The 24,542-nt window shown below is 42.9% G+C and overlaps 1 protein-coding gene across 1 annotated transcript in view; it reads left to right on the plus strand.

Moving 5' to 3' along the window:
* Window positions 1-24,542, plus strand: part of KYNU (kynureninase) — a 202,514-nt gene that overhangs the window by 98,134 nt on the left and 79,838 nt on the right. Inside the window, exon 8 of the mRNA XM_060257263.1 lies at window positions 6,698-6,844. Coding sequence (XP_060113246.1) covers window positions 6,698-6,844 — 147 coding nt within the window. The remainder of the gene's footprint in view (window positions 1-6,697; window positions 6,845-24,542) is intronic.

Here is a 24,542-nt window from a genome sequence, read left to right on the forward strand (position 1 = left end):
GAGCATGAGGCTGGACTGGGGAGTCTGAAAGTCTGTTCCCCACTTGTACCATGGGAGCTAGGGTGGGCGGCCTTGGGACAAATACATCCTCTTGATATGACCAACCTCCCAGGGTTGTTGTGCTCATGGAACAGAGAAGAGGGGAAGATGCAACCAACAGGAGGTGGCTGTTAATGGAATGAGTGCGAGGCTGTGGCTCCTAACTCAGTGTCTGCTCCAGGATGGGGTTCTTCTTGCACCCCGGGGGGTGTCTGCACACATAGCGGGGGGCAGCCCTGAGTCATGGGGGATTCCCTGATTCAGTGTTGGGGGAACCATGGCAGGGGGCAGACTCAAAGTATTCATTGGGAGCTTGCCCATGGAACATGCTGGCATGCAGGGAAAGCAGATGACTTCAACCCTGTTCCTGTGGTTGACCTGGGTCTCTGCCAGGGGGCGGGATGGGAGAGGTGATTGGGCTCTCTGGGGCTGCCTCTCTCCACCCCCAACTGTCACATGCAATGGCATCTGCCCTAGGACTGGCCAATCTCATTGGTCCAAAGTGCCTTCCCCTCCTGACACCCCTGCCTCAGCAGAATGCAAGCAGGTCACACTACAGTGGAATCACCATGGTGACAGGCTCACAAGAAGCCACCTATGCTTTCTCCACCCCCCCCCCCCGCCTCAGTGTAGCTTGGCCCGTAGGGAGTCGACTAGTGGCACCTGAGTTCCGTGGCAGCTGGGCGCTCCAAAGAAGGTGTAACTCAGGATTGCTCTGTATATCATTTACTTCATTATAAGTTTGCATTACCTTCCTTTCTTGCTTGACATGAAGATTTTTTTTTTAACTGATCAGTAGAACTGTTGATGACCTTTTGGTTCTTAAAAAAAATCAAAGAGAGCCTACTCCAAAGTCTTTGATGAGTATTCAGAGATCATTAAGGTAACAGAAGTTACTTTCAGATCAGCGAATCTTATCCCATCTCTTTGCAGCAGCATGACTAATTTCATTTTTAGTTTTCACAGCTTAATTGATCCCTTGGTGGTTGAGTGTTTTACATGATCCTTTGCTAAGATGAGGTAAGGAACAGCAGAGGCAATAATGTCTTTAAAAGATCAGAAGGAGGGGTTTTTTTCCCTTGTTAAAATTCCTCTACATTTAATGAGTACAGGATTTCTGTACTTTTAGATTCTATGAATTCTACTGTTTTCATAATACAAATGCAGTAAAATTATAATAAGCTTTCTTGGAGATATGGAGTTTGCCTGAAGAGTATGAACAGGTGACTTTGACCTCTTATTTCACAAATCCAAAATGTCATATCAAATACAGCTAACCAGGTTTACTGTGACATTTTTAATGTTAAATGTATGTGAGTGATGGTAAACTACTTGTGCTTAAGAGTAACATACTCTTAAGGTCTCCATATCATTGAATGCAGGAGATGCGCTGTCATTGGCATCCCTTAAAACAATCCGCAGCGTTTTTCCTAACAGCCTGAAACTGGACATTTCTCTGTTTGACCTGAGAAACACCAATATTTGGTATTTCCAAGGCACTTTTTATTTACTATATTTATTTAATTCATTTGTATCATGTCCTTTCCCCCAGTTGAGACCCAAAGGAGCTTACATGGTTCTCCTCTACTCCAGCAACCCTGTGAGGTAGATTAAGCAGAGAGACTGACTGGCCCCAAGGTCACCCAGTGAGCTTCCATGGCATCAGTAGGGATCTGAACCAGGTTTCCCAGATACTAGTCCAATATTCTTAGCCACTATGCCTGCTTTTTTCCCTGCAAATCAGGACTAAAATGGCTTATAAACATTTAAAAGTCAGCATAGCAATAACATAGGAGAAACTCACTACTACCTACAATATACATATATTCCAGCCAGATATTTCAGATCAGTAAAATTCTACTATGCATAGACTATCCAAGTGCTCTTGTGCATTTTGGGTTTACCCAACTTCCTATTGAGGATAGGCAAAGTGCACAGTACCGGTGTTACGTCTTGCATTTCAGTCTTAATGTTACAACACAGCAAACGCTACAGAGGCGACCAGTGGAAACCCACGGGTCCCCGGATGTAGCTCGCTAATACACTCCGCCAATCAAGATCTGTGGCGGGAAGTTTAACTGGCCAGGATTGGACCTGGCCAGACGGAGGGTTGTTCCGAGGGATGTAATATTGGGACCCGGCCCGCGTGTCCTTCCCTTGTGATGTACTCGCCAATAAAGTATGTTGCCTTCAACACATCTCGTCACTCAGTACATTACAACCAGATTGCAGCTTGAGCAGCCATGGGGATACGACTTCCTTGACAAACAGCAATCCTTGACAATCATGGTACTAACCTTATATGGTAGATCTTAATTATCCCGTTGTTAAAAATTAGTGCTGGGGAAACTGAGACGGAGGTTTAGTGACTGAACACTGTGCATGATTTCGCAGTTGAGGTGACATTTAAGCCACAGACTGCTCACCACTAAATGTATAGTGCTACTCCATTCCAAGCCCATTGATTTCCATTGGCTGGAGGAACACTTCATTAGAACTACACTGTTAAGAGTTGGAGGGCTATGGTCAGTTACATCCAACTCTCAGTTTGTGACTTTAGGTCAGTCAACAGATAATTGTGAAACTATCTGTACCTGAGCTTCATGGTAAGGGTGGGATAAAAATGCAATAAACACTGTGTCAGATCTAATCTCATGAAATACAAATGAGTCTTTAGGCTGTGCATGCAGGTTTCCAATAATAGATCAATAAATAGGATAGTATGATGGACAGAACCAAGTCCACCCCCTTTTTCATATCAGTCAATCCCCTTTCTACCCTGGTGATCTGGAGAGAAAGCCAGCAACAGCCAAACATAATCCTTAGACCACTTGGAGGAAGAAGAGAGGGGGGGAATTCCTTTAACTTATGTCAGAGAGGGTTTATGGGCTCTTTAGGAGGTTTGCTATGTCTCCAGTTACCTCAGGTGGAAGTGGACAGTTCAATGTGCAGGAATCTCCCTTGACACACATTTGTTTGCAATTCTTGTACATCCTCCTTCAGGATTCGTTAGAAGCTGCAAGGTAGGTAGAGATCTATGATTCAGAAAGGCTCTTGTGTAAACTTTAAAAGTTTAAAAACTTGTGGGGAAAGTAGGAGCTTTTAAAGTTCAAAGTAGTATGGCAGTTACTGGAATTCTCTCCACTCTAACACTGTGTGTATTTGTTTGTGTGTGTGTGTGTATACACACACACAAACACACATTCTGCCAATAAACTGAATTTCTACCTCTCACTAAGTAACATTTGTATAAATTTGGTTCTGAATATTCCTTGTTTACTTTCCCTAGATGTATTTAAATGGTTTAAATGATGTATTTAAATGGTTTATGAATATGTGTGTTTGATGTGTTGGTATGTTTGTGGAAGAGCACCTCATTTCGTTGCTCTCTTTTTGTTGAGAACAATGACAATAAATTCATCTATCTATCTATCTATCTATCTATCTATCTATCTATCTATCTATCTATCTATCTATCTATCTATCTATCTATCTAACTGTAATATAAACCTTTTTCTTGTGTTAAATTTCTGTTCTCTTTTTTGATATTTTAAGTCAGACAAAGTTATAACCAGGGTTGTACCAAGATAGGGGAGTTTACTCCAGATGCTCTATCTCGAATCACCTCAGGATTGGCTAGTGGTATACAGCCCTGTAGCCAGATATTTTTGGGCGGGGGGGCAGAGCATAAAATTTTGGGTGGAGGGGACCATGAAGGCTTGGCTGCTTCTTCCAGCAGCCAGCTGCCGGGCCCCAGCTCACTCATTTTCACACTCATGGGGGTGGGAAGAGTCTGGGGAGAGTGGCAGTGGCGAAAACAGGGCTGTGGGGAGAGTGGGGGAGTCAAGGAAGAGCCCAGGGAGAGTGGCAGCGGTGAAAACGGGGCCAAGAGGAGAGCGGAGGAGGCAGGGAAGAGCCCAGGGAGAGCGGCAGCAGTGATAATGGGGCCATGGGGAGAGCGGGGGAGGCAGAGAAGTGCCCAGGGAGAGTGGCAGCGGCAAAAATGGGGCTGTGGGGAGGCAGAGAAGAGCCTGGGGAGAATGGCAATGGCAAAAATGGGGCCATGGGGAGAACGGAAGAGGCAGGGAAGAGCCCGGGGAGAGCAGCAGTGGCGAAAATGGGGCCATGGGGAGAGTGGGGGAGGCAGGAACGGGATGGGAAGAGCCCAGGGAGAGTGGCAGCAGTAAAAACGAGGCTGTGGGGAGAGCGGGAGAGGCAGGAACGGGGTGGGAAGAGCCCGGGGTGAGCAGCAGCGCGAAAATGGGAGAATGAGCGGTGGGAAAAGGAGGGATCATACAGGAGGAAGGGAGGTTTGGGTGGAGGGGCAGTTCCCCCCCTGGACCCCCCGTGGCTACGGACCTGGTGGTATGAACATACGAAGCTGCCTTCTACTGAATCAGACCCTTGGTCCATCAAAGTCAGTCTTGTCTTCTCAGACTGGCAGCGGCTCTCCAGGGTCTCAAGCTGAGGTTTTTCACACCTATTTGCCTGGACCCTTTTTTGGAGATGCCGGGGATTGAACCTGGGACCTTCTGCTTCCCAAGCAGATGCTCTGCCACTGAGCCACTGTCCCTCCTTTGCACAACTACAATATAGTGCAAAGTATATATATACTATAGTATATAGTGCAAAGCACTGGCAGGCCAGTAAATAAACATTTCTTTGGCCACTTCCACAGCTATGTTTGGTGGTATGACAGGGTAGTGAGGAGTGGATAGTAATCCTTAATTAATCCCCAAAGCAATACAATACTACCATTGTGAGACTGTGGCACTGGACTGAATGGGAGTTCTCTCACACACAAAAATTAGTATCTGCCCCTGCCCCCCCCCTCACCTGTCACAGAGTAGTAAGGAGAAAGATGGCATGTTACATGAATGTTTGAAGTATGTGTATCTCAGCTCTTCATGTAAATATATTTCGGGTAGTTTGCATAATCAAAATATTAAAACAACAATATTATAACATTGTGTGTATCTTAAGTACCATGGTAACCCTATGAGTGAATGACACCCAGAGCATCCCATTGTTAACAGCCTTGCTCAGGTCTTGCAAACTGAGGGCCATGGCATCCTTGACTGAGTCAATCCATCTCATGTTGGGCCTTCAACTTTTCCTGGCATTATTGCATTTTTAGCGCCTCTTGTCTTCTCATAACACAACCAAAGTGCAATGGGCTCTTTTAGTTTCAAGGGCGAGTTCAGACTTGAATTGATCTATAATCCACTTATTTGCCTTTTGAAGCCACAGTATTCGTAAAACTCTCCTTCAATGCAACATTTCAAATGAATAAACTTTCTTCTTGTCAGCTTTCTTTATTGTCGAGCTTTCGCACCCATACAGGGAATACTATGGGATTAATTATCTTGATCACCAGCAATGCATCCTTACATTTAAGGATCTTTTCTAACTCCTTCATGGCTGCCCTCCCCAGTCTCAATCTCCTTCTGATTTCTTGGTTGCAGTCTTCCTTTTGATTGATGAAGGAGCGAAGGAATAAAAAAATCTTGAACAATTTCATTTTTTTCGTTGTCAGCCTTAAAATTTTGTAATTCCCCAGTAGTCATTACTTCCCTCTTCTTGATATTCAGCTGCAATCCTGCTGTGGCACTTTCTACTTCAACCATCATCAGTAGATGTTTCAAGTTTCATTATTTTCTGCCAGTAATATGGTACCATCTGCATATCTCAAATTGTAAATGTTCTTTCCACTAATTTTCACTCCACCTTAATCTAAATCTGATCCAGCTTTCCTTATGATATGTTCTGAATACAGATTCAAGAGACAGGGAGATAAAATACATCCATATAGGACAGCTTTTAAACTTCCACAAAGCAACTGCATATTTTAATGTGTTTGCTTATTTAATAATGTGTAACTTGATTCCTCCATACATTCGAAATGGCTTACATACAAACCACAATAAAATACAATGCCATAACGCAAATAAATGAAGACAGACAGACAGACAGACAGACAGACAGACAGACAGACAGACAGACAGACAGACAGACAGATAGATAGATAGATAGATAGATAGATAGATAGATAGATAGATAGATAGATAGATAGATAGATAGATAGATAGAGACAGCATACTAATCAACAACATGTGGATTTGGGGGGCGGGGGAGAGTTCTTTAGGTATGGACCAGTCCAGACAACCATAATGTATTCATATGATACAGATACTTTAATATTTCAATTTCAAATGAACAATTTTAGACTAACTGATTGAATTTCCAATCGGTGTCATCAGCAGTACTTTTCTGTAACAAAATTCTCTTGGGAGGCTCACAGCAGACCAAGGATTCCCTGCCTCTGTACATGCTCTTTGCATTGGAATTAATTCCTTTTAATACAGCTCATTAGGGTGGTCTTTAAGTGTTAAGGCAAAGGAAAGTATGTAAAAAATCAGAGAGAACAGCCTTTTAAAAAATCTCTACCACCTTGAAGCTATGCTACTAATGATCATTCACCATTCAAAGGTTATTCCTGGGTTCTCACTTTTGTAGATTATTGCCATGTTAAGGATTCACGTCTGATCACTCGCTGTAGTCAGCACAGCACATCATAAAAAAATAGATTATGAAACAAGAAATGACAGTTTCGCTATTGCCAGAGTTCATATAAAATATGTGCTTTCCTTTATTTCAGGGGGAGGAGACCTTGAGAACTGAAGATATCCTTGCTGTAATTGAGAAGGAAGGAGACTCTGTTGCTGTAATTCTGTTCAGTGGTGTGCAGTACTACACAGGACAGCTGTTTGACATCCCCAGAATAACCAAGACTGGCCAAGAGAAGGTACAATGGCTTCAATTATCTTGGAACAATTTTTAAAGAATTGTTTTCCCTCTCCTCTCCACATAAACACATGTGTTTTTAACTGTCAGGTATGTGAAAATGAACTGAGGGGAAATGTCACCAAGCGTGATTCTGTTACAAATCAAAAGGGAGTTTGATTTCCATATAGATCTTCCTTGAAAGCACTTTATAACACTTGATTGTCTCTTTTAGAAGGGTTTGTCAATGCGTGCTATATTGTGAGGGTAGTGAGTGGGAAGTATGAAGCTTGTCAAAACAGACAATAGGGGAAATTGCACTTTCTTCTGCCATTACTCCTGGCAGCCAAGCTGGATCAGTACAACAACAACAAAAAAAGGGAACGCAACCCTGCATGAGATAAGTAACCAAAAAGGTTGGAACAGAGAAAAAAGAAAGTGAAATATAACTGTGGCGCACTGCCTAAACATGTTTGGTATTGGTTCTTGCACATGGAGACAAAATGTACTTTTAAAACTACATTTAGGTAAATGGAAATTTGTCTTGATATTGGGATTAGGTATTTATATGCTGAGCCACGGGGCTGTTGTTTTTAAATGATATTTTAGCACTTCTGAATGCATTTTTAAATTATATATGATATTTTGTACATCAACCAAATTGGATCAGCCATTATGCTAAATAGGCTATAAAAGAAGGGGCCCAGCCAAATTGAGGCTGTAATTGTTAGAAACCTGCAGGAGAATTAGACTGTGACCCACCTGGTAATACATCTTTTCTTTAACACAGTGGTTGTTCTGTTATCCCAAGACACAGTAACAGCACCCATGAGAAATTTTCAAATGCCCTTATCTAGCATGAGGACTAGAATAGAAATCATTGCATTAGTTTGACGAAAGAAGGGGACCCTCATTTTTTCTGCCTTAGTGTCTGTTAGATATGTCTGTACATTTTGTGTGAATGCTAGAAAAGGAAAGAGTATCTGACAGAAGAATTGTGATCCAAAAGACTACTGTACAGGGTACAGCCTGCATCCTTTAATCCAGCAAGTAAAGCTCTTGAGGCTTCGCTGTCACTTTACACGTGAGCTCATCCAGTACCATCTGACCTGTTTGCTCCCTTCAGTTCCAAAAGCAGCGTATACAATGGTATCTAAATTGACTGCATTCTCACTTCCTAAGTGCTGTTGAATGTATTTTGCCAGACCTAACTGGTACTTTATCTTGACCCTTCCAAGGAATACCCGAGTGATCACACAATCTAAGGATCCATGCTTGGCATTGCTGCTAAAACCACTCTTGTAGTTCTCTGGAGAGGTTTTAGAGTGCAATGCTACCCATCTCAGATACAAAAGGCATTTCATCTATGAGAAAGGCAAACAGACTTCAAGAACTGTGCAGTCTGCCCCCCCCCCCGTACTTTTTTTCTGAACTACATGAATGCTGACAATTGGTTAGAACTGAGTATATGCTGTTTATCTATAATCACACAGTATAGTTCTTTCTTCCAAGAATTGCAGGATTTCTTGATAGTCTGATCCTATGCATATTCACTAGGAAACAAGCTCCACTTATTTCATTAATGAAGGTTCCCAGTTATGCATCAATAATTTTTCAGAGCGTACGGTGGGCAGCTGCAGGAAGGCGATGCTGCAAAAGATCTTTCACTTGTGCATCCATAAGATTCAACTCAATATATTCAGATGGCAAAACTTTTTGGTTCAGAATCGAGGAATTTATCACAGAGTGTACGCAGCCTTTTATACTAGATAAAATCAATGTTATTTCTAATAGTAATCTCTTTACGCCAGTTCTGCACAGGGTATGAAAAGAGAGGATACAGCAGCCTTACGGTCTGAGACTGGATCTGATCAATGCCAGGAGAGCAGACTGGGAACTTGGTGAATAAAATTTCACATCTGTGGTGGGATAAAAATATAATGAATCAATAAATACTACAAGCATTCTAGTGCTTGGACTACTACATTGTGTTAATGATGAAAGCCTGCCATCTTTTGTCTATCCAGAATTTGAAATAAATGCTGATGTTTTGGAGGTTCCAGTTCATAGGTTCACTAGAGTGCAAGAGGCATAACTGAGGCACTTGCATTTGTGAAAGACTACTGAACTATAGTCCACAAAATCCACCATTGCCTCATGTCTTTTACGATGACTAAGGAATGGATGGTAAGACGGTGACATCATCATTCCACACATATTTAAAAACATTCCGCACAGGGAAAGAATTCTGCATGAAGGAACTTTTATGTTTTTATTTACTTCATTTATACCCTGCCTTTCTCCTCAGTGAAGCTGCTTACTTCATTCTCCTCTGCTTCATTCCATCCTCACAACAAACTCTGTGAGATAGGTGTGATGGACAGTAAGTGGTTAATGATGTAACCTGGTCTGAGAATTTTGAGCGACAGGGGAGTCAAATGAAATTCTTCAGTTGAGAGTGTCAATTAGGAATGGCAGTTAAAAAGAATAGTTAAGAACTGAGAGTTGAGTGAGAAGGAAAGCGAAGGGAGTGAAAGGATGAAGAAGGATCCCCATTCAAGCCTGTTGGAAATAGCTTCTAGAGAAGGGGGGTGATCTCTATTAAGTGGTTAAGAAGGGAAATTGGAACTTTGAATGTTCCCTGCACCTACTTTAGTGTCTGTGATACCAAGAACCTTGTGCTTGTTTATGTAAGCAGAGATCATTTTCCCTCAAAGCTTAATAAAACTGTTTGCTATTTTTGAGTTACCATCAACCTCTCATGTGCCATTATCAAATCAGGTCATAAGAAGGATTTTAGTCTGTCCTCTCAGTTTCCTAGGCTGGGCTAGCTTTTACCAATATAGATTCAAACAACTGGGTACGACAAACTGGAAAAAAAGGAAAAGGGGGCTGTGCAGCCAAAAAAGAAGATAAAGGGAAATCCTGTGAGGGAGGGCAAAATTGTCATAGTAGGTTAGGCTGAAAGTGGGTGACTGGCCTGAGGTCACCAAGCAAGCTTCAAGGGCAGAGTGGGGATTTGAACCTGGGTCTCTGTGATCCTCATAGGACATTCTAACTGCTAAACCACACTTTATAGAACAGTCTAATATAGGACCAATTTTCATAACAGTTTGGTGGTGTCAGTGCATATTAATGTATCAAACTGGCCTTGTGATGCCACTGACATGTCGAGATTGCCCTCTGGGCTGGTGCATGGGAGTAGGCCAACTAGGTAGCCGCCTAGGGTGCCACAAGCCTAGAGGCGCCAAGTGGTGTTCCCTCTCTCCCACCGCATTCAGCGTCGCTAACTTCCCAACCTTGCAAACCCTCCACATGGTTGGGAAGAAAGCGGGCACGCTCAGAGTGTGCTTGCTCCCCGCCCCTGACCTCACTGAAGCTCCCCGCTCTTGTCCCGCAACCTTACCGTTTCCATGCCCCCCCCCCCAGCATCGGCAATGTCAGGGGAGGCAGCGTGGCAGCAAACAAGTGTGCCCACTGTCTTCGGGTTCACCAAGGCTTCAGCGAGGTCCAGGGGTGCGGAGTGAGTGCACTCAGAGCCAGCAGCTCTGAGCATGCCCGCTGTCTTCCCGCCCTTGCTGAGACTTTGCAAGCCTCAGCGAGGTTGGGGGGTGCCCAGCCCTCTCTCCCTTCAAAGCTGGAGAGGGTCAAGAATGGGGGAGGCGTGCACTGCGCATGGCCTGATGATGTCACTTCCAGTGATGTCATTGGGCCACCATTTTTTTTTAAAAGAGGGGTCAGAGTTTGGCCTGGGGTGCTGGAAACCCCAGCACCGGGCCTGATTGCCCTGTTCCAGCTCACCATATCTGAACAACTAATGAGGTTCTGAAAGACCAGCTCAACCAAGCTGAATTCATGGGAACTGCATTTATTTCATCTTCAATATATTAAAAAAAGATCTAATGAGTCAGCACTTAGTTTATATGGAGATAAGGGGCATTTTTTTATTTGATTTGGCATTAGCTCAGTGGCTGCCTTTCCTCTGCTTAACAACATGTGCTGCTGACAGTATTTTGCCTCCTGTCAAGTGGGCAGGTGCGTTCCTTGTGATGCTAACAGTATCCAATTTTTAAAATATATTACTTTATTGAAAGTTTTTCATATATAAAAAAGAAGAAAAGGAGTTTAAAGAGGAGGGAGGAAAGGAAAAAAGAGAGGAAACAATAACAGAAAAAGTCAGAGAAACTTATCTTTAAATTTCTAAATTCCAGAAAATTTCTTGGTTCCGAACCAAATATACTCACTTATTGTTACAATTACAGTAAATACATGATCACTTACTCATAACCAATCTATCAATCATCCTAGTTTTCTAAAATTTAAAGTTCTCCTTACTCCTCAAATGCACAGAACATCAATTCTCATTTTTTTTCATTTCATGCAGAAAGTCAATGAGGGGCTTCCAGTTGGCATTAATGGTAGATTATGTCTTTTCTTTAATCAAAGAAGTAAGTTTAGCCATTTCCACAAGTTACAGCATCTCTCCCCCCACCCCCCAATTTTTTTTTTTTCTACTGAGGATATCTTTAATGATATCCAGTTCTGGGCATATAGTAGACTTGCAGCTGTGGTCATATAAAGAAACTAAATTCCATGGGTATTCTCTGTTCTGTCTATGGGTCTCTTATGCTGGCAGTGTTTTTATTCAGCTCAGGAATTTAACAGGAGACAGAGTACTGAATATGTCATCTTCATGAGGTAATTCATTTTCTGTGACAGCCGTACGGAATATACTGAAAAGACCGTCTTAATGGACATATCTTGGGGATTCTTTTTAACCTCAGGGATGGGGCAGAACAATTGTCAATTAAGTTTTCTTATCAAGAGACTCACAGAATTAGAAATAACATATCAGGAATACTTTATCCTGCTAGAGAAGCTCTAAAAAATTAAGTGAAGGAAGAAGAAAGTCACACCAGACACTTTACCATTGTTTTAAATAAGTGAATGACCTCATAAATATTTTGTTTTCTACTTCTTTTGTGTGTTTTACATTTGTTTGTTTTATAAACATGGGTAGCTTTGTGTAAAAATGTGGAATATAAATATAAGTCCATCTGTTAAGAAAGTCAGTGCTTAAATGTTCAAGACAATTTATGAGGCATTTCAATTATCTTATAAATAAATGCCTCAGTCTCAATAAAGGAAATTAAAAAAAAAACATTATCATTATAATCTTCAAAATAAAAAAGGTTTATTAATAAAGCATAAGTTAACACAATACTAAAATTTAACATTAACTCGGGAAATATCTGCAAATACTAGCCTTAAAGAAAAATGTGTATTTACTGAGGTTTCCCGTTGTGGAAATTTGTGGGATTCACAAGCAAGCCCTCTTTGCAGGTTGGAGTAGTGAAGGTTGTTGTTGTTTTTTTAAAAATCAGAGTAAAATTCCTTTGAATTTCAGTTCAACTCATAATATTTTTGAGTATTCTAAATTGTCTCTGCCCCTTTCCTTTTCCTTCAATTTACCTTCCAACAGTAGAAAAGGGTGAGTTTAATGTTGCCAACCTCAAGGTGGGGCTGGAGATCTCCTGGGATTACAACTGATTTCCAGGTGACAGAGACCAGTTCTCCTGGAGAAAATGGCTGTTTTGGAAATGGAACTCTATGGTATTATAACCCATTAAAATCCCTCCACCTCAGGAAGCTCCTCAGGCTCCGTAGCTAGCAACCTTTTGCTCGGGGGGGGGGGGCAAGTGGGGCCAGCTATTATATGTCTGTGTGGAGCTGTCACACCATGGTTATACTTATAAATAACTAATAAATAAATAATAAATGCAAGTGGTTTATGGCATAAAAATGTTTCAGGGTTTTTATTATTATTGTTACAAATGAAAGTGGTTTATTGCACAATAATGTTTCAGGTTTGTTATAATTTATTAAAGAAGGAAGGGAGAATTGATGGAAGTAACAGGAGGCTGAAGTTGGTTCCTTATTTCCAGTTCTTTTTTCATTCCTTATCCAACCAAAAACACTGAGGAGAGTTTGAAAGCTCTGAACACCAAAATACTGCACATCGCCATGTTCGGTGCACTTTCCCTTTCTAGGAGACATGTTATGGTTCCCTGTCCAAAGAACGATTCTTGTGCCAGCTGCTCTGAAGCAGAGTGCTCCCAAGACAATAACAGAGACAGACACTTGGGCCTGGCTGCACCACAGAACAATTTTTGAACTTTCCCAAATGACACATCCCCACACTCTGGAGACTGTGTCCTCCAAAAAGTCATGTAGTGGTGCCCAGTACAAACACTGTTTGCCCTCTACACTCCAATGTAAGGTCTGGACCACCGTATATTAATGATAAAATGGGCAATTAATGTAAATAAAGAAATAAAGATGGAATCTTGGGAGTATCTGTGGAAGAACTCTATGAAACTCGCAACATGTCATAGTATTAAAGAAAACTGTTTTAAGATGATGTATAGATGGTATATGACTCCAAAAAAAATAGCAAAGATGAATAACAAGATGCCAGATAGGTGTTGGAAATGTAAAAAGCATGAAGGTTCTTTCTACCATATGTGGTGGACTTGTGAAAGGGCTAAAATGTTTTGGCAGATGATTCAGCAAGAGATCTCTAAGATTCTGGGATATGAATTCAACAAAGAGGCAGAGACTTTTCTGCTGGGATTACAAATGGAAAAATTTCCAAAAGAAGATAGAACTTTAATATGGTACTTGCTCTCAGCTGCTAGGACATTGTATGCGCAGTTATGGAAGCAAGAAAAAATACCAGAAAAATGGGACTGGATTACAAAAGTTATGTCATGGAGTGAAATGGACAAATTAACAAGAAAACTAAGAGACTATGATTTAGAACTTTTTAATGCGGAGTGGAAGAAATTCAGAAGATACGTAGAGAAAGAGTGGAAAATAAAAGGACATTGGACAATTTTTGATGATTAAGATTTTTATAGTTTAAAGGTACCTTTAATATTTGTTTTTTTTTAAAAAAAATAACACTGGCGGGGGTCAAGTAACGGAGGGAGGGGTGGGAGGAAAGTAAGATATGGGGTAGAACGATTTTTTTTTATTTTAAGCTCTTTATAAGTTGTAGATATAATTCTGCTACCATATGTTACTAATAAATTTGTTTATACATGGACCACCGTATATTACAGGGGTGGCCAAACTGTGAATCAGGAGCCACATATGGCTCTTTCACATATATTGTGTAGCTCTCAAAGCACCCACTGCATCATTCGCCAACTTAGAGAAGGCATTTCTCTCTTTAAAACACTTCCCCAAGCCAACCAAGGTGGCAGCTTAGAGAATGCATTTAAAGTTGCTTTCTTTTCACCTCTCTCTCCCCCATCTATTTGCCTTCCTTCCTCCCTTCTCTCTCTCCCTCTCTGTGGCTCTCAAACATTTGACATTCATGCCTTGTGGCTCTCAAACACATGATGTGTTTGGGGTGGTCCAAATATTGTTTTAGGGTTCAGCTTGGTCCCAGTGTCTGCCTGTTTGAGTGTCCTGGGGGCATCTTGCTCTGGAGCAGCTGGTATAACTACTATTTGGACCATGAGGTAGCACATGCCCTCTTGAAGTGCAGAGTCCCCTGAACATGGGAGTGTATGAGATATGGTAGTCTAGGCCTTATTTTGGAGTTCAGAGCTTTCAAACTTTTCTCAGTGTTTTTGGTTGAATTCATGAATAAGTAGCAAAAAAGGAACTGGGAATAAGAAAACAACTTCAGCCTCCTAGCAAAAGGCAAGATTTACATTTCCCTCAGGCAGTATTTACAATAAATGGAATCTAGGCAGAGGTCTGAGAACAAACAAGCAATTGATCTAACAAATGGTTTCTTTTATGGCTCTAAAGGTGTCAACAAATGCTAATTTCAGGGAGACAGGATCTGCAGCTGGAACTGGGGATCTCAAATTGCACTAACCCAGAGCTAAAACCAGGCCACATTAGTCTGCATTGAAAACATGCAGAAAAGGAGTCAGACAGGCTCAATAAAGGGCTCTACTCAGCGTTCTGTAGAAAGGATGAAGGTGGGCATGGGATGGTGGGGGGAGAGAAGCCAAGGTTGGGGGAGGGGGCCTATAAAAATGCTAGGAGGCCCGTTCCCCTCTGGCCCCTGGAGCACTACGGCACTAACTCCACTGCCTAAATCACCAGATGTTTCCTAACCCAGAATTGGCAACCATAGGTGATCTGCAATGTGGGCACTAGGCCCAGAACCTTCAACAGTTGAATATCACTAGTACAAAGATCCCTTGGGATTATACTTTGAAATTATTCCTAAAACCTTATGAAATCCCTGGTCTGGGAGCTTCCTGTTGACAAGGCTTTCAGGCCTAATTAATCCATTGGAAATCTGTTGGATACAAATGATTGTGTCACCATCTCAGTGGCAAAATTCATAGGCACAATAATCAAATATAAGAGAAATAATACTGAGTAAGGTCTTCTAAAATAATTAATAGATAGATAGATAGATAGATAGATAGATAGATAGATAGATAGATAGATAGATAGATAGATAGATAGATAGATAGATAGATAGATAGATAGATAGATAGATAGATAATTGGGTAACCCCCAATAGCTATGTTCAGACATAGGAAGGGGGAAATCACTTAGATGAGTCATTATATAATTTAACATTTAAAACACTCTTTGATGTCATCAGAGGAAAGTACATGGAAATTTAGGGATGAAAGCTACTTTTGGAAAGAAGTCTAGACCATGGTGTCTCCATTACAGATTATCAGTTGATTTGTGTCTTGATATCTAAATCACACTTTTATCATTGGCACATGATAGAAATACTGAAAAGGACAGTAAGTTTTTACTGCATCCTTCCTTTATTAGTATTCATGAACTGAAGCAAGGTGATGGTGTTATAATGTATGAAATCTCTTTGTCAACTGAGCTTTTCATAAGCGCCTGATAGAACTGCAGTGCTGTCCTAAGAAAAATTATATCCTTCTATGTCCATTTAAGTAAATGGTTTAGAAGGGGGTAACTCTGTTTAGGTTTGCCGTGTTAAATATCTGTTACACAGATGGCAAAATGCTAATCTATCATGATGTTTTGGTGGTTTGAGAAGACCAATTGAATTGCAAAACCTAAATATGCATTAATCTGTTCACAGCTATGCAACATTTCTTTGTCTTTCTAATTCATACAGCCATTTCTTAATACATCCCTAATTTCAGCTTTTTCATCCAGAGGACAGATGAGTCGGTTTCTGACAAGAAACCAATTAGACGAATGTATATTGCAGTATTTGAAAACAGTGAAGGTTTTATCTTGTTCTGTTTTGAAATAACTGTAAACTTTTTTCAAGGAGACTATATAGAAGGGTGCACTAGGGCTCTTGACAAAGAGACAAAATGATAATCAGACTCAAAGTCCCTGCACCCCAACTGTGGGAGAAGAGTCTCCAGGTCCAGAGAAGTCAGCAAGCATCAAAAATAGAGAGACATTGGAGTGCATTATTAGTTAAGAATGCTTGGGACTTAATTTTTTGAGACTATTTCTCAAGGGGTGTTTTCGCACTTAGCATTTGCTCCCCTTATTCCACGGCGCAATTATGTCCGGCTCATTTTCCTTGTTTTCACACATGGACTCATTTGCAGAGTCGCTTTCCATGAAGCCCCGGCTCAAATCGTTTTCCCACTGGCATCGACTTGAGTTCGATGCCCTGTCAATCATTTTTTTTTTAAGCGCAAGTCTGGTTGCGTAAGGACGTAATAACGTAACATCGAGCAGTCACAGCTGTTCCTTCCCCTTCTTTTCGTGGACAAACCGCATCACGTGTGCTGCTTCTGCTCATGGATTGGCTGTAGCTGTAGGATCCTCCACAGCCCTTTATGTATTAACAGAAGCATTCACAGTGGAGAATCCTAGCACTAGATTTCCCCCCCAAATTCTGAAGTTGCGAAATATCGCAATAACGAAGAGAGAGAAATCGAGGTGTGTGTGTGTGTGTGTGGCAGCTTCTTCCTTTCCCAGCCTCGCTCCCTCCCGGGTGGCGAAGCTGGGATTTCCTCTGCGCTCTTTCCCCTCCCTGGCTGGCGCTTGCAACGGGGACCTGACTGATTCCTGCCGCCAGAGCTCCCCCCCTGCCCCATTCTCTCCTTCCCCTTTTGTGGTGCGTGTGAAGAGCGAGCTCGCGTCTATTTTCTAACCGAGCGGAATGTAGCCAGGGAGAAGAATGCAGGACTCCAACTTCCCATTTTATACATGGCGATTTTGTGCAGGTCCAGAAATCCTGGTGGCACAGCTGAGGGAGGCATTGCCTTTTTAAAACACACACACATGAACGCTTTGGCCCGCGCTGGCACTAGATTTCTCCCCCCCCCCCAACAATGTATAATGTAGTTGCGAGATAACGCAACAGCGAAATAACGCAGGAGGGTTTTTTTTTTGTTTGTTAATTTTGAAATATCGCTATTACGCAAGAAATATGAAGTTTAAAAAAAAATGGCCGTGCGGGCACTTTTGGGAAGCGCCGCGAACGGCTGATGATTGGTCAAGGGGGTGGATGGGGTGGGAGGACGGAAAGGGAGAGGGTGACGCCCACAAAGCAGTCGATCCGGCGTGGATGGATTTCCCACAGCAAACTCCGAGGAGTGGATCCGGTGTGGATCCGGAGGTTTTCAAAAACTCTGGAAGGATGTTGAAAAACATACTCCGGCGTGAAACCCCTGAAGCGCTGGAGCAAACCGCAGCGCCGGAGCAACAGGTGGGAAAACCAGGAAAAGATCCGGAGGTAAATGGGGTGCTACGCCGGAGTAAATGCTAGTGCGAAAACGCTCAAGTTGAATGGTGAAGTGTTGCTGTGTTTTGTATTATTCTAATGAGTATGCATCTAGTGTTTACCCCTGCCACAGGGAGCAGATTGGAAGGGTTTAAATGAATGTCAGCCTTTTAACTCTGATATTGCTCCCTGTTGCTTTGAAGTGGGGGTGGGACAAAACCAGAGGGCTAAATATGGTTACGTTCCTCCCAGGGGGGCATTTCATCCTCTCCTTTCTGCTGACTGTGGAAAGTAGTGGCCAGCGGACAGGAAAGGGTGAAGTGCCCCCTGGAAAGCTGGCTGGGAAGAGCCACAGTCAGTGGAAAGGAAGTGAAATTCCCCCTGGGAGGCACTTCATCTCTTAGTTTTTGCTGGCCATGCCTTTCCCTGGCCCAGAGAGAGCTCAAAGCTGGGCTAGTGGGGAGGCTTCTCCCCACAGGCTCAGCTGTATTAGGCTCCCTTGCACGGTCACTTTAAATGGGGCCACACAACAGAGCCTGAAGTTAGGCCGGTGAGGAGACCTCATCCCACAAACACAGATGAATTGCAATCCTTTGTACAGTTCGTTTAAATGGAACTTCCATTCTAAACCAAATGTCATTTGCTTTGGGACCAAATTCAAGTATAGTGATACAGGGACAGGAGTTTCATAGAGCAAATTTCCTTCTGTTAATGATCCATCTCTGAAGTGCTATGGTCATTTCAAACAGTGCTGTTTTTTTCCCTGCCTTTTTTTTCCTATGTGATCTTCCTTGGACTTTTTTTTAACATTCTAAGGTGAGCACTATAGTGCTATACCACTGTAGCACTTCGGTACCATAATGGCACCATTGAGATGCACTGACTCCATGGAGACAATGCATCTCAGTAGTACCACGATAACAGTTCAGTACTATAGCGGTTTAGCACTATAGCTCCCACCTTAGAACATTTTTTAACAGTCCGAGGAAGATTGTGTGGTAAAAAAGGTGTGGTAAAAAAGGAGTACAATGTGGGAAGCACTTTGGACATTTTAAATAGCATACGACAGCAATTCAGAAGCTTAACAAATGGGCCAAAAATGGTAAAAGCAGTTTCCCTCAAAAGCCGTTCAGTTACAGTTTTGCTAACCCGATGAAAGCAGATGCGTACGAACAGGTAAATAAATTCCAGTGGTAGGGGTTACTAAAATCAATCTGTCTGAAGTGACAGAAAAAATCAATTAGCAAGCAGTTACTATAACAGGATACAAAGGTACTTTGGAAGGAGTATATATTTTAGCTGCTATCTATAATACACTTTGGAATGTAGATTTTAATGAAAATGTACATGCAGCTGTAGATCTATACTTTCCAGTGGATTTCCCAACTGTCACACTGTTCTTGCTAGTGAAGTTCAAAAGTCAGATTTTTCATATCTCCACCTCCACCAATTGTCTGTATGAGATTAGCTTAATTCTGTTATAGGGAAATGAAGGTAGAGGTTCTGTTGACTTTGACTTGAGGTGCAAAAATGTCTAGTCCTGGAATTGCTGATATTTGCTTCAGATCATTCATACTTTTTCATGGTTTAATGCAACATTAAAGGAGCTCAGGATCCTAGAAAGATACAAGGCTATTCTAAACTATAATTATTTACATAATATTAAACAGTGGCATACTACTTCTTTACTTAAATGTTTGCCTTCTGCCCTTCTTCAATAACTGGAACCCAGGTTAGGTGGCTCTTCAGACTTGGTTAGGAGAAAGGAAATAACAGAAGTGGAGAATATTAGTAATGGAAATAAACATAGTTGACTAAGCAGGATAAGAGGAAGACAGGAATAAAAAGGGAAACAGATGTATTTAAATAATGTGTGTCCTGCCTGCTCCTGGCTGGGACTGCCTTTGGCAGCTCTGACGCCCCCCACCCCAGCACAGCCTCCCCAACTTCGAGGCCCACAACCACCTAAAGCCCACACTCACTGGGAAGGCTGGGGGGCTGGCGACCTCTAATGCCGTTGCCGGAGAGCGGCCCCAATGGACGAGGCAGACGCAAGCTCCCACCACAAGGCCAGCCCCGGGTGCAAGCAGTGCCGGAGGGCGCGGCAAAGCAGGCAAGGAAGCCATGGCTTGAGCCACAGAGCAGGGAATGGAGCCTTGCAAGCAGGGAATGGGGCCTAGCATCACCAGGGCAATGGAGTCAATGCATCTCAGTAGTACCACAATAGCAGTTCATATCTTCACTTCCACCAATTGTCTGTATGTGATTAGCTTCATTCTGTTATAGGGAAATGAAGTAGAGGTTCTGCTCCTTGGTAGAGGTTCCCTGCTCTGTGGCTCATGTCAATAATGTGAGGATCCGATGGTGGAGCAGGAGCTGGGATACCTTCATCAGCCAAGACAAGTCAGTCAGAGGGGTGACAGGGTGATGCAACCCGGCCTTCCATCCACTTCTGGGACCTCCCGGTCACCCCAGGGCAGGGCCCTGGGGGCTGCGAGGCAATGGCTGCCTGAGGGGCAGGGCCCCCAGATCAGGCGGGGTGCAAAAATGTGACACAGGTACCTGACTTTCTGAAACCATTTAGAACATCCTTGAAACATTGCCAGTGCACTGTATCTTCCAATATACTGCAAACAAATGGTCCATGTATATGTACCTCATACACGCAATGGGTCAAAGAAGTGAGCCTGCCCATGTACCCCACCAGCACAAAAATTTAGATGATTTTTAGGCATAACGTATGTATGTCCTGATCACATACTTAAAAAAATAAAAGGGGACGGAGAAAAGGTAATGTGAGCAGGACTTTGCCACATTAATACTTGTGTGTATTTTTCCCTTAGGGTTTGTCAGCCTGAAACAGGTAACCAGTGGGAGACTCACCTGTGTGGGCAGGAAGGCCTTACCAGTGACACGGTGATGTAGCCAGTGAGGCAGCAATTTCACTTCTGCTATGACCCAGAAGTGATGTCACTGCATGGGGTGATGGTCCAGCATTCATCCAAAACTCTATGGGTGACTATTAGAGCATCCTCCTTACGTGATCACAGAACTTCCGGGTTGTGCCGGAAGTGACATCACCATGTTACTGTCAATGACAATTCCCCTCTCCCATTCCCCTTCATTCCACTGAGTGGCAGTGTGGAAAGTGGGTTGCCAATGGGCGATCTCCTGCCAGTTCAGGAGACCTGGCACCAGTGTTCCCTCTAACCTGAGTTAGTGTGAGCCAGCTCACCGTTTTTTAGCCTCCAGGTCACACCTTTTTGCCTTAGCTCAGGAAGGATGGCCCCAGAGCACGCTAATTCATGCAGTAGCCAAATTGCTCGCTCACAGCTTTCATGCCGGTAGCTCATAAAGTAGAATTTTTGCTCACAGGGCTCCACAGCTTAGAGGGAGCATTGCCTAGCATCCCTGGTACCCTTGATCTCTTCATAAGCTGCAGAAGCCTGAGACTTCAATGGGACCTATATACTTGACCTTTAGAATGAGAAAATTATGAGGCAGGCCCAAACAGTTCTAAAACTTATTTGGAAAGTATAGTAGTAAATATTTAGTTATGACCTTGTTTTCTTTCCAGTTTGGGGGTCAATTTACTGAGTTCCCTTCTTACGCTGAGATTTTATGTCACAGTAAAGAGGTTTGCATGCAGACAGTTTCACTATTAAATATTAAGTAAAGTAAATTAAGCTTGAAAAACTGCCTCAAGCTATTTTCCCTTCTAACCTTTAGTGTGTGTGCGTCAGAATTGGAACACTATATGACCAGATGTCATTAGATGGATGTGTCTCATGAGTTTACTAGAGGCATAGATTTTAAAACCTTGGTAATCCTTTTGTTTTCATTACTTGCCTGGAAAAACAGGAGAGCTGGCAATCATCAGGGAAGTAGGTAGGCTACCTGATAGGAGATATATTGATATTATCAACCATAGTAAGCTTCTGGGGCGGAGGGACTACTACTAAGTCCCTTGGCCTTCAGCCTATATCTTGTCCCCTGTGCTCTTTACTGCTTGGTAAGGTTATCCAGAGACTTGGGCTGGGTTGTCACCAATATGCAGAAAACTGCTTATTGGTGGTTATTGGTCCCTAGTCCCCACCTGGTTCTGCCTTGGGCAAGGCTATTATTGGGCTGTTACTGAGCCTGCTTTCTGATTGAGGCCCCAGGGAAGTCTTGGAGGCTGTGGCTGAACTGGAGCAGCTGCCAGTCAGCATGGCTATCTCTGCCACCCCTCAACAACTAAGGTCCTGCAGTCAGTCTTGTAGTGTACCCATCTACTTTTGTTGTTGCTCAGTCACACAGTCAAGTCCGACTCTTTGTGACCCCATGGACAAAATCACGCCAGGCCCTCCTGTCTTCCACCATCTTCCAAAGTCTGCTCAAATTCGTGTTTCTTACATCAGTAACGCGATCCAGCCATCTCATCTTTTGCCGTTCCCTTCTTCTTTTGCCTTCTGTCTTTTCCAGCATCAGGATCTTCTCCAGTGAGTGTTCCCTTCTCATTTGGTGGCCTGCCATTTTTGTCCTTTATCATGGGCATCTTTGCACGAAACATTCCCTTGATTTCTCCAATTTTCTTGAAGAGATCTCTTGTCCTTCCCATTCTATTATTTTCCTCTATTGCTTTGCATTGTTCCTTCAGGAAGGCCTCCTTATCTCTCCTTGCTGTTCTCTGAAAATCTGCATTCAGTTGGGTGAATTTTTCCTTTTCATCTTTGCCGTTCATTTTCCTTCTTTCCTCAGCTATTTGTAAAGCCTCATCAAACAGCCACTTTGCTTTCTTGTATTTCTTTGTTCTGGGATGGTTCTGATTGCTGCCTTCTGTACAATGTCACGAACCTCCGCCCATAGTTCTTCAGGCACCTCTGTCTATCAGCTCTAGTTCCTTAAACCTATTCTTCATCTCCTCTGTATATTCATAAGGGAAGCCTAATGGCTTCCCCAGTTTTCTTCAGTTTAAGCCTGAATTTTGCAATGAGTAGCTTATGATCTGAGCCACAGTCAGCTCCAGAGGTGAGGTCAGACGTTCAGAAAATCCCGCTACGGGCATGAGTGGAGTCCGGAAGCATGTCGGATTTTAAGCGGTTGTCCAAACATCAGCATCTGCGAATGGGGGTTAGCTCGTTTGAGTCCCGTGTTGGGGACTGGGGCGTGGACTAATTTGATATTGCTTTAAATCTGGAACAAAATTCTTCTGACGGTTCCTGAGCGGAATTTCTCTGTTTGAACGCTCCATCATTGGCGACTCATCGGAAGCGCACCATCGCTTCCCTCCCAAAGCGCCCTGCAAGTGATATCACTGCGCCAGTGAATGAGCGAGTGAATGTTGGCTTGATAAATTGTTTACCTGCCCCTATGTCTGGAAACAAAACTCACTTTTGAAACTAGATGTGAACTAGATGTGAACTGATTTGAATTCCTGGGTTTTTTTCTGCACGTGTAGTGCTTGTGCTGGAAAAGTAGTGCCAATGGACTAGCAAAACTATTAGTGATCTGACCCGTTTAAAAGCAACGCACTGCTGATAGCGAACATCACTGCACCTGCCCTAATGCAGATTGATGTCTCATGAAAAGAGGTCCGGTAGAGCACTTTGATCGACCAGCGACGGGACCCAAATGGGATAGAACGGGAGCCTGGCTGTTGTCTGATCGGAAAATTCATTGTGCGGATTATAATAGAGGCGCGTTGCAGATGGATTTAATGGTGAGTGTGACAGCACCCCAGGTCTTGTTTTTGCTGCCTGTAAGGAGCTTCTCCATCTTTGACTGCAGAGTATATAATCAATCTGATTTCTGTGTTGCCCATCAGGTGATGCCATGTGTAGAGTTGCCTTTTAGGTTGTTGGAAGAGGGTGCTCGCTATGACCAGCTTGTTCTCTTGACAAAACTCTATTAGCCTTTACCCAGCTTCATTTTGTTCTCCAAGGCCAAACTTGTCAGTTGTTCCGGTTACCTTTTGACTTCCTGCTTTGGCATTCCAGTCCCCTATGATGAGGTGGACATCTTTTTTGGTGTTAATTCTAGAAAGTGTTGTAGATCTTCATAGAACTGGTCCACTTCAGCCTCTTCTGCATCAGTTGTTGGGGCATAGGCTTGGATTACTGTGATATTGAATGGTTTGCCTTGGATACGGACTAAGATCATTCTATCATTTTTGAGATTGTATCCCATTACTGCCTTCCGCACTCTCTTGTTAACTATAAAACCATTTATTCTACAGGACTCTTGCCCACAATAATAGATGTAGTGATCCTCTGAGTTAAATTCACCCATTCCTGTCCATTTTAGTTTGCTGATTCCCAAGATGTCAATGTTCAGTCTTGCCATCTCTTGTTTGACTACATCCAGCTTACCTTGATTCAAAGATCTTACATTCCACATTCCAATGCAGTATTGTTCTTTGCAGCATCAGACTGTTCTTCCACCATCAGACACATCCACAGCTGAGCGTCCTTTTGGCTTTGGCCAAGCCGCTTCACTCTTTCTGTGGTTACTTGGACTTGCCCTCCGCTCTTCCCCAGTAGCATATTGGGCACCTTCTGACCTGAGGGGCTCATCTTCCAGCGCCATATCTTTTAGCTTTTTGTTACTGTCCATGTACTGTCCATAAGAGCCCCATGGTGCAGAGTGTTAAAGCTGCAGTACTGCAATCCTAAGCTCTGCTCACAACCTGAGTTTGATCCCCTGTGGAAGCTGGGTTTTCAGGTAGCCGGCTCGAGGTTAACTCAGCCTTCCATCCTTCCGAGGTCGGTAAAATGAGTTCCCAGTTTGCTGGGGGGAAAGCATAGATGACTGGAGAAGGCAATGGCAAACCACCTTGTAAAAAAGTCTGCCATGAAAACATTGTGAAAGCAACGTCACCCTAGAAATGGAAACGACTGGTGCTTGCACGGGGGACCTTTCCTTTCCTTACTGTCCATGGGGTTTTCTTGGCAAGGATACTGAAGTGGTTTGCCATTTCCTTCTCCAGTGAATTGCATTTTGTCTGGGTTCTCAGCTGTGGCCT

The sequence above is a fragment of the Heteronotia binoei genome, chromosome 16, assembly GCF_032191835.1.
Source record: "Heteronotia binoei isolate CCM8104 ecotype False Entrance Well chromosome 16, APGP_CSIRO_Hbin_v1, whole genome shotgun sequence".
NCBI classification, from domain to species: Eukaryota; Metazoa; Chordata; class Lepidosauria; order Squamata; family Gekkonidae; genus Heteronotia; species Heteronotia binoei.